A 14558-nucleotide genomic window follows, 5' to 3' on the forward strand; every position below is an offset into this window, starting at 1 on the left:
ATGGCCAAAACAGGCGTAGGTGGCTGGTAACGCCCCCTTTTGAAAAAAAACTAAACTAAAAAAAATCCTAACTAACTCACTTACACTGGCGCAAATTAAATGTGCAAAATGGGGATTTTTAAGATACTCCAGAAAAATCAAGTCGCTCCAAAGAAAACGGAGCAACTCCTGGGCAAATTTGGGCCCATAGGAACAATCTCAGTATACCATTTAATAAAGATAGAATCTGAAGTTTTCTGTCACTGTAAAACAATTGCACTCATGTTATGCCCTAAATGGTATAAATACCCCAATTGTTAGAAAAGAACATATCCTTTAATTCATGGGCAATGCCGGGGAAATCTACTGGTTTATTGGAACATGTATTGTTATATTTACGGTTATGGTAAAGAGTTATGTAATAAGATTTATGATTAAAGGCAATCCGCAATGCGACTGACCAATGTCTTTTTAAAAACAGACAAGTTATATTCTTTATTCCTGTTTTCCAAATACAGTGGTACTTAATGTGTCCATATATGATAAAACACTTGTCTCTCGTGGAGTCACATACTGAAACACGAGCAACTTTCATAGAAAAATTAAAAATATATAAAAAATGTATTAAAAGTAGATGTACAAAAATATCAACATTTTGTAAACATAAAACATTCTCTGTACGTAAAATATTTTTATAAGACATTTGAGAATACAGGCAGTATTAAAAACTTTTTGCTGGCCAAAAAAAAGGCAGTATAAATACAGGCACCGTGAGGTATATATAACTTGATATCACCAGCAATATCTGGGGAATGTGATTCCTAGTGAACAATACATACAAAAATAAAAGCTATTCAGAAATACAGCATTATATTGATTTGGCAAAAAAAGTGCAGAAAGTGAATGAATATTGCACAGAAAGGATTAAGTGGCTTACTTAAGGACTTCAAGTCTCTTGTGTGCTTAATCTTGTGTCAAATACTTTGTTTCGCCTACAGCTGTTTATGCAATTCATCTGGCTAGACAGCGAGGCACATCAATTTTCTGGCTTTCCATCTGCCATTCTGAAGCCTCAAATTTGCAGGGGCACATATTGATTTCATAAAGGTTTAAAAAGTGTCACATGTCTTTGGTGGTAGCATTTGTAGCCAATCAGAGAGAAATGGAATGCATGCCGTGTGGTATATTTGCACTGATCTCCAGGGAAGCAGCAAAACTTAAAACTGTAAAAAGTGTCCATTTTTTATAGCGGAGTGCTCATAATATTCAATCTGTTCACACAGACTCTGCTGAGGAGAATTTCTGAGTAAGCCTGGTTTATTGGACCTTTGACATGATAGTGTGATTTAAAAACAGGTAAAATGTCTTGTAGCACCGACTGCTTGGTGTGACTTGAGTCGCCCTTTCCAGCAAACGAGTTTGTTGAGTGCCTTATTTTTCTGTGAATTGTAGATTTGGAAAATTCAAATTTATCTACCTAAAAATAAAGAGAAAAACGAACAATTCATTTGTATATTCTTAAAGAGCATTTATGTTTGACAAGATGAGATTCAAATTGTATCTGGTCAAGATTTTTCCAATTCTACGGTCCAAGTATTGCACTTTTACTTGAACCGGTCAATTCTGGAATGTATTATCCCGACATCAATAATCTTACCATTTGGATTTAAATGATCTAATCAGATAGCTAAATTTTTGGCTCTGACTTTTAACCATTGTAATATCCCTCTTTTCTTCTACTGCTGTAACTTCCTCTTTGATAGCCTGTTCAGTTTAAACTGAAGCATTAAGTATCTATTCAGTATCCCTGCCAATTCAGCATCATCTCCTGTGAGTTTATATTGCTCATCCCTTAGTGGACTTTCCCCTATCTTAATTATCCTTTTGTTACTTATCTGCCTATAGAATGCTTTCTATTTCTTTTTATATTCTTTGTTATTTTAATTTCATATTTCTTTCTTGCCTTCTTAATTGTCCTTTTAATCTCTTTCCTAAGCTCATCATATTCCCCTTTGTCATCTCTTAATTGCCATGGACAGAGCAAAACTACACATTTTCACGATGAACTTGGCAGAGCTGCCCACTGGCATCCATGCAGAGGCGCAGCTGTCGCATGTATAGCTCCTCAGGGACGCCCTCATAGGACCAGTGTGGTTAGTACACACATTGGTGTGCTGTTGCCCTCTGCTATGCTGGCTGATTCTCCTGGCCTGGACATACTGCTGCTGCAACGTCTCCTCTATTATGATGGCATAGAGTTGTATGTCCAGGCGAAAACCATCTCTCCGAAGTCAATCTGAGGTGGTGGGGGAGATCTCAAAAAGAATTTGGAAAGATGAAAACACTGCAACAAACTGAAATGCAGTTGTCAGTGATTAAAAAATGTGAAGGAAAGGTGTTCCTTGAAAGCCTGTAATCAGTAAGAGAAGTTGGTGCACTCTTCAGCCCATCAGCTCCTCAATTATATTTGTCTAATGTGCTCAGGGGAACTATTAGACCATTCTTATTTTGGGCATAAAGTTACACTAATTGAAGGAGCAGTAAACCAAGGAAACAGTTGTCTACTTGATCAGTGCAGCTATGTAAATGAGTCCTGAGGGTTTGACACGTATAAGATTTGCACTGTTAAAAAGATCAAGGAAATTTGTATTTAGCACAATAAAGGCATAAATGTACCCAAATGTGCTAAAACACACATTTCCTCGATTGTTTTCAGTAAAATAACAGCGTAACATCGGTGTAAGTGCTGAAGACAAAGTGGAAAACATTTTAAAATTCAGATCAAAAATATGCACTTAAAGATCTTCAAATACGATCAATTTACCTTCAGAACATTATAGAATATGTGTAAGGAGGGCAACATTTAGAAAATTAAACTGTAAAATTGCATAAAATCCAATTCTAATGATCTGAAGAGAGAAATTTGACTCAATGTTTTATTTTAACTTCACCCTGAGATGCAGCACTGCATTTTACCCAGTGGCCTAGCGAAGAGCTGAACAAACTCATCCCAACTCTGAGATAGATGAATTGAATAGACTCAACACAGCACTACTTAAACAAGCTATATCATATATCTTTGCTTAATAAATTAATCATGGCAAATAAATAAAACTAGCTGGAGGCTACAGTGCTGTAATTTAACAATATAAATGCACTTAAAATGTCAGTGTAACATTTTGATTCCAATAAAAACCTCCGGAGAAATGCTTAAAAAAAGAAAATTTTAGTTACCTCATGAAAATGACATGCACACTTTCCCTGAAGAAATTCTTTATAGCGTCCCATAGTGATACTAAATGTATCAACAACATCATAACCATAGTCCTTTGCCTGAGAAAGTATTTCTGTATTTTCTTTCCACAAATTTTGTACTTCATTCTACAGTAACAGAAATGTCAAGCATATGAAAATCATATCAGATGTCTTACGTTTCTCGCATATTAACTAAAATTCAACTTAGCAAGTAATATAGTGGTATAGCCTGGTATTAGTTAAAACCTCTGTTTTGTTGACCTATATAGAAGCTTTTTTATATTTGTTCTCAAAATGTGGCAAGGCTACATTTATTGCCCATCTCTGGTTGCCCCAAGAAAGTGGTGGTGAGCTAAGTTCTTCTTGAAGCGCAGGAGTTTTACGATAGGCACCTTTATACAACCTGACCCACAGAAAGAAAGGGCCAGGAAAGTGATTTACTTCCAGATTGCTGTAATTTTGAACCAGTTGTACAAATACATTGTAGGTTAAGTAGTTTTGCACTTTTCTATCCCTGTGGAGAAGTAAGTCAATTCTATTTGACATTCTTTTGGTCAGATGCTGGCACCCAAAAGTGAATGCATCTCTTAATATGTAGCATTAAAATATTTTCCCAGTGTCCTTTGGAAGGAGAGTGATAATTCTGAACTCCAAGCTATATTACGAATCTCAAGTGATCTTCACCACCTCTAATAACCACGGGGAGAAAATTGATTCTAATTGTGTCTGTTTTTGGGTGAAAAATAAAAGTTGGGGGACCAATTTCTGGGGTGCGCCTGTGGTGCCCTCCTAAAAGGGGTTAGATCTCTTGAATATGCTCATCAGGGGCCTAACACATGTTTTACAACCTGCTGCCAAATGTGTGGCGAATACTTCACTGAGTTTTTCTGGGTCTACAGCAGTTCTTAAAATGGACCGCTGGTGGCCACTGATGGAAAGGCAAGTAAAACTTTTTTTCACACATTAATGTGGAGCAAAGAGAAGAATGTTCCTCCTGGCCCCATATCAGTACTGTAGGCCGCTGCCGGTCCTGACTTGCTTCCCTTTCCATTCACCCTCTCCCCCACCCCCTCCCTCCTCCGCCAGTACTTAACTGCAGGTCAGCGCCACGACGCAGCTGGCTTAGGTTTCCGGTTGGCGAGCTGTATCAGAATGCCTGATTGGGCTCCGCAGCATGCTGCTTTTATGTAGATGAGGTCAAATTTAGAGTGAGCCTCTTCAGGTACATGTTCCAATTACTCCTCCCACTTCATGCCATTTTTTTGTGTTCAAATTTAAAATGGCATCCATGTCTCCCCAACCCCCCTCTCCCCACCCTTGTAATTGTCCATATCAGATTGTCAAGAACAAATAATAGCCTGAATGCCATTAGAAATGCTGCTTGATTTGTATTGAAGGGTGGTATTGAAAGAAGAGCAGAAGGCTGTTGAAAGTTCTGCTTGCCTCCTTTAAAACTGTCTATAGGGATACCACCAGAGTACTATATTTTCCTCACATAGCATTTAATAGAAATTACAACATGGAAACAGGCAGTTTGGCCCAGCCAGTTGATATTGGTGTTTATCTTCCATAAAAGCAATGCCTTAGTTTAGTTTGAGGAGTCTCCTGAGATGTCTGATGCCAAAAGCAGCAGTACTTTGGATTCTGGCTCTTGTTTTGCAGTACAGGATTCTTACATGACTTAAGCATGTTAAAAGGCTTAAGATGAACCCAGAGAGGTTGTTCTGTGAAAAGGCAATGTAGTTAATTGGACTTTAAATCCATTAGTGCTTCCGTTTACCACACCTGCTGCCATATCTCCAATTGCAACCTTGAGACTATCAAAGGCTTGTATCACACAGTAGTTAAATATTTAATCTCCTGAAATGATACCCGAGGCCTAATTCCATCAGCCTTAAGCTTCATAGAAAGAGTATCCAGTAGCTTATAAAATGACCAGGTGGCATACGCAAAGTATGTAGTACTTCACGTGTACTGAGACATAGACGCTGCACTTAAGGATTTCCTCAAGGTTGTCTCCACTTTCTTCTCTGTGGTGGTGTAATATATCTGCTATGTTGAATTTGGGCAGTTTGTACATTCTCAGAAAAGCATGAGGTACTTTTTTGGGTTCCACTGTTTAGTATAAAGGACCGCATTTTCTTCTGTTTGATAATTTTAGTGAAAATATAGACACAAAATGGAATGCAAAGCCAAGAGAGTGTGCTATAAAAACTATCGATCAATGTTTAGTACTTCGATGAAGATTCCTATACCTCAAAAATGGATCAATGAATAAAAATGAGAGAAAAAGCTGATGCAGAAAGTCCTTACTTCTGTATGTGAGTCCATACTGATCAACTTGTGCAACATGTAGTTCCACTGTCAAAATCGGGAATGCATACTTTCCTCCAGGTCGGACTTGCCAGTTACCGACTTTAATTAAAGGGAAAGCTTTCAAAGTATCATCACAGCAGTGGTAGAAATTAGTAGCACAGGTGTTTTTGATTAAGGGCATGAATGTAGCAGCCATTGATGGTTATATTGTAGTGCAGCAAGAGGCAAGGGTGACCCATTAGAGCAGATGGCATAGAAGGTGTGCAATTCACAGTGGATACGACACCAGATAGCAGGTCGACCAAAATAGTGTCAGCTACTGGGGTTGACAGGGGCGCAGTATATGCGGAGGTTCAGATTCATCAGGAAAAGCAACTATAGCAACAGTGAGAACATTCATGAGAGATACTTCATGGTGCCTATAATTTACATATTTCAGATTTTGAGTGGAGATGTCTCTGGTGTTACCATATGATCATAGGCAGATTAGAGTGCAATCTTTACCCTGCAACATCATTCATGGGAGGTGTCCATGCATATTTAGATGTTGCACTCATTCACACTATTCAGACTACATTTTGATCTTGTATACACATATTGGCATTCAGCACCTTAGCCTGCACCCTGTACCAGTTAGAACCTCCTCAACCACCAAGACTGCTTAACCTTCCTTACATATGACTCATGCTGTGCTTCCTTATCAACCTCACTAGCTGCAGTGTGTGCATTTGTGCTGGTGCCTCCTTCATATGGGAGAGGTGATAATTGGTTCTCTGGTGAATAGTGCTCTTTAAATTTGGCTGGATTGCAACCTGGATTCTCCTTGCTCTGTGAAGAAAGCAGGTAGTACATTGAATAAATAAGCACACATTTATTTGGGTACTGCACTGTACCCATTTGGGGAGTGCAACAAAGGTTCACCAGACTGATTCCTGGGATGGAGGATTGTCCTATGAGGAGAGCTTGAGTAACCTAGGCCTATATTCTCTAGAGTTTAGAAGAATGAGAGGCGATCTCGTTGAAACATACAACATTCTTACAGGGTTTGACAGGGTAGATGCAGGGAGGATGTTTCCCGTGGCTGGGGAGTCTAGAACCAGGGGTCACAGTCTCAGGATAAGGGGTCGGCCATTTAGGACTGAGATGAGGAGAAACTTCTTCACTCAGAGGGTGGAATTCTCTACCACAGAGGGCTGTGGAGGCTCAGTCTTTGAGTATATTCAAGACGGAGATTGATAGTTTTTTTTTAAGATATTAAGGGAATCAAGGGATATGGGGATAGAGCAGGGAAATGGAGTTGAGATAGAAGATCAGCTATGATCTCATTGAATGGCGGAGCAGGCTTGAGGGGCCGAATGGCCTACTCCTGCTCCTAATTCTTATGTTCTTATTATGAACTTGTGGACAATTACTGTGGTAATCCATGTTAATATAACACAGCATGCAAATCCTACAATATCTGAATATGGTACATGTTATGAATTTTGTGCAATCTTCTATTCTCCACAGACCCTATGCCTTCCAAGCTGCCCTCTTGCATGAATCTATAATAGATAAAGGTTTCTGAGTGGGGATTATAAAAAATTGGTTATACAATGCAGATTACAAAACTGTTTATAAATGGGGAATAAATGGCAAAAATGCAACAAGTCATAGGATAAATAGAACAAAGACATTTTAAAAGGTAGAACTGCAATAGTTTGCTCATAAGGAATGAGCTGTTTCAAGCCTCAAGGGACATTTATTCCCTTCTACCACCTCCAAATATATGCAGGTTTAAACTTTAAAGATAAATGCAGTGTGGATTGAGACAGGATAATTTGGCTCATGGAAATTCCTTTATGCAATACACTGGGGGTTAAATTGGATAAGTCCTGCAAATGGGCGTGGGGATCGCAGTCAGTACGTGTAAAATTCTTAGAGGGTTTGACTGAGTAGAAGCTGTTTCTCCTGTCTAGAGTGTCTAGAACTAGGGTGCCATAGTCTCAGAATAAGGGGTCATAGGAACAAGAGTAGGCCACTTAGCCCCTTGAGCCTGTTCCACCATTCACTGGTGGCTGATCTGTGACTTAACTCCATATACCCGCCTTTGGCCCATATCCCTTAATAACTTTGGTTAACAAAAATCTATCAATCTCAGATTTAAAATTAACAACTGATCTAGTATCAATTGCCATTTGTGGAAAAGAGTTCCAAACTTATACCACCCTTTGTGTGTAGAAGTGTTTCCTAATTTCACTCCTGAAAGGTCTGGCTCTAATTTTTAGACTATGCCCCATAGTCCTAGACTCCCCAACCAGCGGAAATAGTTTCTCTCTATCTACCCTATCTGTTCCCTTTAATATCTTGAAAACTTTGAGAAAATCACCCTTTAACCTTCTAAATTCTAGGGAATACAACCCTAATTTGTGCAATCTCTCCTTGTAATTTAACCCTTGGAGTCCAGGTATCATTCTGTTAAACCTACGCTGCAATCCCTCCAAGCCAAATCCTTCCTAAGGTGTAGTGCACAAAACTTCTCACAGTACACCAGGTGTGGTCTAACCAGGGCTTTGTATAGCTCTAGCATAACTTCTACTCCCTGTATTCTAGTCCTCTAGATTTGGGATAGGGAAGGAAAGTGGAGTTGAGGTAGAAGATCAGCCATGATCTAATTGAATGGTGGAACAGGCTCGAGGGCCCGTATGGCCTACTCCTCCTATTTCTTATGTTCTTTGCCTGACCCTCACACTGTTCCAAGCCTCACACCCACAACTTACAGCTCGCACACATTGGCAGCTATTCAACCATGACAGCCACATTATCCAAACTTATTGCAGAACACTCACTGACACACTTCCCTTTTTCATGCGGGCGAAGATTGGGCATAACAGGAGGCAGTAGGAATTAATGGGAGGGGGAGCGGCGCGCTTGCATGTTTTAACCCCCATGGATGAGGCACTGCTGGCATCGCCTGCTGTGGCCACTGGTAAAACTCAAGGAATCGATGATGAGGGTACCTGCATACCTAATCATCCTCCTCTCTTCTCACTTCTCATCACACAATCTCTTCTGACTCACAAGCTGCAGATGGTGTAAGCACACACTTCTTACTTTCTCCTCTCCTCTCACTACAACCTAACCCTTATTCCTTTTTCATTTCAGATACCCAAGAACTGGAACCTTCCCAGACACAGGAGGAAGAGCAAGAAGACTGTGAAGATGAAGAGACACCATCACTCGATCTTGCACTTGCACACGTGCAGCCCTTGTATATAAAGAAAGCCTCCATGTTTAATCCCCACTTTGAGAGCTAATAAAGTAGAGTCAGGCCGCACCTGATTGAGTTCACGGTACGAAGCCTATTGAGTTATTGCATACACAACATTTGGCGATGAGGCACAATACGAACTTTCACACACAAAACAAAATGAGCACCTTTGGAATCCTGGAGCGATTCGTAGAGGGAGAAGACTGGGAGGATTTTACAGATCGCCTCAACCAGTACTTCGTGGCCAACAAGATAGATGAAGACATTAATGCAGTTAGGCGCAGAGCGTTTTACCTCACGGTTTGTGGTCCAAAAATCTGTGGCCTCATAAAGAATCTGCACTCACCTGCATGTCCAACAGAAAAGACCTATGAGGAATTGTGTGCTCTGATTCGGGACCATCTCAAACCTAAAGAAGACATAATTATCTTGAGATATCGCTTTTACAAGCATGTTTGTTCTGAGGGCCAGGACGTGGCGGAGACATCTCGCTGGGCAGTGTAAGTTTGGAACCTCTTTGGAAGACATGCTGCGCGACATCTTTGTAATAGGCATAAACCACGAAGTGATCATGTGAAAGATGCTGGCTGCGGAGATGCTGGATCAGAGCAGGGCCTTCACGATCGCCCAGGCTTGCCTGACCACGGTTGATAGTACAAAGCAGATATCCTCACAGAGTTGGAACTCCATGGCAAGTACTGTGCACCAGATTGTGTCGTCGGTTGGCAGAGCTGCACCTGGCAGGGCCTAACGGACTGTGTTTGCGAAACCTGTAGCTGCTCGAAGTCCGCCATTGGGCACGAATCTGATTTCACCCTGTTGGCGTTGTGGGGGCAATCATCGGTCTCATCAGTGCCGTTTCAGACAGTATATTTGTAGAGGCTGTGCGAAAATGGGGCACCTTCAGCGGATGTGTCCGCAGCTCAGCAAGCGTGCTGCGACACACCACGTGGATGATGATGACCGATCCGGAGCGGATCTGGCAATGCAACCCGAGATACCCGTGCATATTTGTTCCTGACAAAGAGCCAACCGATAATGATTGAAGTAAAATTGAACGGTGTGCCGGTATCTATGGAATTAGACATGGGTGCGAGTCAGACAATTATGAGCCAGAGGACTTTTGAAAAGCTGTGGAACACCAAGGATGTGAAACCCAAGCTGAGTCCAGTAAATGCAAAATTGTTTACCTACACCAAAGAGCTCATACCAGTGACTGGCAGTGCAGCAGTCAAGGTGTCATACAATGGGGCGGTTCATGATCTATTGCTGTGGATCGTTCCAGGCAATGGTCCAACGCTGTTCGGCAGAAGTGGAACTGGAACGATATTAAAGCTTTGTCATCGGTGGATGACACTTCGTGTGCTCAAGTGCTGAGCAAATTTCCCTTGCTGTTTGCAACGGGCATCGGCCACTTCACGGGAGCCAAGGTACAGATCCACCTGGACTCGGATGCAAGGCCTGTCCATCACAAAGCCCGGGTGGTCCGTACATGATGAGGGAGAAGGTCGAAATCGAACTGGACAGACTCCAACGTGAAAGGGTCAGTTCACCGGTTGAATTTAACGAATGGGCTAGCCCCATTGTTCCTGTGCTGAAGAGTGATGGCACTGTCAGGATTTGTGGAGACTACAAGGTTACGATCAACTGAGTTTCGAAATAGGATCAGTACCCGTTACCAAAGGCTGATGACCTGTTTGCAACGCTCGCCGGGGGAAAGTCGTTCACCAAATGGGATCTGACATTGGCCTATATGACACAGGAGCTTGTCGAATTGTCAAAGAAACTTACGTGCATCAATACGCATAAAGGGCTGTTCATTTACAACAGGTGTCCTTTCGGAATTCGCTCGGCTGCAGCCATATTTCAGAGAAACATGGAGAGTTTACTGAAGTCTGCCCCTAGAACCGTGGTGTTCCAAGACGACATTCTGGTCACAGGTCGTGACACTGCCTAACTCTTGCACAATCTGGAAGAGGTTCTACGTTGTCTGGACAAAGTGGGGCTCAGGCTGAAACGTTCAAAGTGCGTCTTTATGGCACTGGAAGTCGAATTCCTGGGAAGGGAGATTGCTGCAGATGGCATCAGGCCTATGGACTCGAAAACAGAGGCCATCAAAAATACACCCAGACCCCAGAGCTGCATTCGTTCCTTGGTCTTCTCAACTACTTCGGTAATTTCTTACCTAAATTGAGCACATTATTAGAGCCACTGCACATGCTGCTCAGAAAAGACGACAACTGGATTTGGGATGTATCTCAAGACACGGCCTTCGAGAAGGCTAGAAATCTGCTTTGTTCCAACAAATTGCTAGTACATTATGACCTGTGCAAGCGTTTAGTATTGGCCTGTGACACTTCATCACATGGGGTTGGTTGCGTGCTCCAACAATCCAATGAGTTGGGCAAACTACAACCCGTTGCGTACGCGTCGAGAAGCATGTCTAAAGCGGAAAGAGCCTACGGCACGGTAGAGAAAGAAGCTTTAGCCTGCGTATATGGGGTTAAAAAGATGCACCAGTATCTGTTTGGGCTTCGTTTCGAGCTTGAATCCGATCACAAGCCCCACATATCTTTGTTTTCAGAGCATAGATGTATCACTACCAACACATCGTCCCGCATCCAGAGGTGGGCGCTGACATTATCTGCCTATGATTATGTCATTCACCATAGACCTGGCACCAAGAATTGTGCCGATGCATTGAGCCATTTGCCGTTGCTCACGCCGGAGGCGGAAACGCCACAGCCCGCAGACCTACTATTGGTCATGGATGCCTTTGAGAGTGAAGGGTTGCCTATTACTGCTCAACAAGGTAGGACCTGGACCAGCCAGGATCCGATCTTATTGGTTGTAAAAGGTTGTGTCCTTAGTGGTGATTGGTCGGCCATTCCCAGGGAAGTTTGCGATGAGACCAAATCTTACAACCGTCGCAAAGACAAACTATCCATTCAATCTGATTGTTTGCTATGGGGTAATCGTGTTGTTGTGCCCAAGAAAGGCGGGGAGAGATTTGTATGGGATTTGTACAGTACCCATCCCAGTATTGTGATGATGAAGGCCATTGCCAGGTCTCACGTTTGGTGGCCTGGCATTGATTCTGATTTGGAGTCATGTGTGCATCAGTGCAACACTTGCATGCAGTTAAGCAATGTACCAGTGTAATCTCCGCCAAGTCTGTGGTCGTGGCCATCCAAAACATGGTTGAGGATCAACATCGACTATGTGGGTCCTTTCCTGGCCAAAATGGTGGTGGATGCATATTCCAAATGAATAAAATGTGTAATCATGTCATCCAGCCACCATTGAGAGCCTTTGTGTCATGTTCGCCAACCATGGTCTGCCTGACATCGTTGTGAGTGACAACGGATCGTGCTTCACGAGTTTGGAGTTTGAAGAGTTTATGAGACTCAATGGTATCAAGCACGTGAGGTCAGCACCATTCAAACACGTGTCCAATGGTCAAGTGGAGCTGGCCGTCCAAACCATCAAGCAGAACCTGAAACGTGTAACTCACGGTTCTTTGCAGATTCGCTTGTCACGCATACTGCATAGTTACAGGATGAGACCCAACACGACCCCATGCTGAACTGTTGATGAAGTGAGGTCTCAAGACCAGGCTCTCACTTATCCACTCTGATCTTAACGATCACGTTGAAAACAGATGTCAACATCAGCAGTGGTATCATGATCACACTGCCGTGTCACGCGACATCTCTATTAATGATCCTGTGTATATGCTAAATTATGGTCAAGGCCCCAAGTGGGTCACTGGCACCGTCACTGCCAAGAAGGGTAACAGGGTACTTATTGTCAGGCTCACTAATGGGCAAACATGCAGGAGGCACATTGATCAGACGAAATTGCGGCACATAGACGAACCGGAACAGCTTGAAGAAGACACCATCAATGACCAACCGATTTATATTCAGCCATCAGAAGACCCTGCTGTTGTCAATGAATCCGGACCTTCAATCCCCGACATGGACACCGCCGCTCCCATTAGATCGGCTACCCAGCCTCAAGTCATGAATGACTTGGAGAGCTCACCGAGATCTGAAATTGAACTGAGACAATCAACTAGGGGGCAGAAAGCCCCAGACCGTCTCAATTTAAAAAGGACTGATACCAAGATCTGGGCGGGTGCGGGGGTGGGGGGTGGGGGGTGGGGGGTGGGGGGGGGGGAGGGGAATGATGTAATGGGTTTACTTGCCACCAGGGGGAGCGATCGTTGGAGGTCATTCGGCCAGAGACAAACATGTGCAGCCCTTGTATATAAAAAAATCCTCCATGTTTAATCCTCACTTTGAGAGTTAATAAAGTAGAGTCAGGTCGCACCTGATTGAGTTCATGGTACTAAGTCTATTGAGTTATTGCATACACAACAGTTTGCTACAGAGGAGTCAGGTGAGGACGTTAATGGCTCAAACCAGTGAAGAAGGCTGATGGGTGTACGCAACCAAATGCTTGGTGCACTGGAAAGCCTGCTAGAAAGCCTGCACACAATGTCAAGAAGCATGGAGGAATCCGGCTCCAACTTGGCACAGGGCTTTGTACAAAACTTAGAACCCATCCTTTCCAACATGGAACGTGTGGTCAACCCCATCAGCACATCTGTAGAACCCACCATGATGCAGTATCTGATGGCCGATGTCACAGCTTCCATTGCAGCACAAATAGCTTCCATCAAAGGTCTGAACTGGAACTGCACTGGAAGCTCAGACTGCTGCCAATGTGATTTTGGATACCAGTGTTCAAAGAGCGTCACAGCAATTCATCAATCTGTTGTCCAACAGATCAGTAGGATAGCTGAGGCAATCAAAAGGTCGCTTCAAATCTGCATTGCAGACTCATTCACGTCAACCTTTGGCATTGTTGTAAGTAGCATCTGCCAGTAATTATAGGTGATCTTTATTATCTAAGAAGAGCCAGTTAATTAAAATGGCTGTTTGCTGAGTAGCGGGTGGGTGTATTGTGCTAAGGTTTAGAGTTTAGTTCTACTTGATAGTTGCGAGTGTAACTAGAGGGATATCAGGGCAGCTTAGTCTCATGGATTGCGCATCCTGTGGCATGTGGGAAGTCCCGGATGCTTCTCGCGGTCGGGGCGACCATGTGTGCAGTAAGTGTCTCCAGCTGCACCAACTTGAGCTCCGTGTTTTGGAGCTTGAGCGGCAGCTGGGGTCACCGGTGCATCTGTGAGAATGAGAGCAATGTGGATAGCACGTTTCTAGAGGCGGTCACCCCACAGCTTAAGAGTATGCAGGCAGATTGGGATTGGGTGAGAAGAAGAGGACTAGGCAGGTAATGCAGGAGTCCCCTGAGTCCATCTCACTCTCCAACTAGTACTCTGTTCTGAGTACCGTTGAGGGCAATGGTAGGTCTGGGGGAGTGCAGCCAGAGCCAAGTCCACGGCACCACAGGTGGCTCAGCTGCACAGGGCGGGAGGAAAAAGAATGGAAGAGGTAAGGGATTCGCTAATCGGGAGCAGACAGGCATTTCTGCGGCCACAGACGTGACTCCTGGATGGTATGTTGCCTCCCTGGTGCCAGGGTCAAGGATGTCATTGAGCGGCTGCAAGACATTCTGTGGGGAGAGGGTGAACAGCCAGAGGTCGTGGTCCACATCGGTACCTATGACATAGGTAGGAAGAGGGATGAGGTCCTGCTGGCAGAGTTTAGGGAGCTAGGAGAGAGATTAAAAAGTAGGACCTCAAAGATAGTAATCTCCGGATTACTCCCAGTGCCACGAGCTAGTGAGTACA

At 43.3% G+C, this 14558-nt stretch overlaps 1 protein-coding gene across 2 annotated transcripts in view; it reads right to left on the minus strand.

The window, feature by feature from the left end:
* Positions 1-659: 659 nt before the first annotated feature.
* The window catches only part of cped1 (cadherin-like and PC-esterase domain containing 1), a 373997-nt gene continuing 360098 nt past the window's right edge, over positions 660-14558 (minus strand). For both annotated transcript variants that reach the window (XM_070900311.1, XM_070900312.1), the window contains 2 exons: positions 3214-3360; positions 660-1456 (listed from right to left, as the gene is read on the minus strand). In XM_070900311.1, coding sequence (XP_070756412.1) covers positions 1223-1456; positions 3214-3360 — 381 coding nt within the window. In that variant the 3' untranslated portion in view covers positions 660-1222. The remainder of the gene's footprint in view (positions 1457-3213; positions 3361-14558) is intronic.

Source organism: Pristiophorus japonicus, chromosome 15 (genome assembly GCF_044704955.1).
Source record: "Pristiophorus japonicus isolate sPriJap1 chromosome 15, sPriJap1.hap1, whole genome shotgun sequence".
In the NCBI taxonomy this organism is placed as follows: Eukaryota; Metazoa; Chordata; class Chondrichthyes; family Pristiophoridae; genus Pristiophorus; species Pristiophorus japonicus.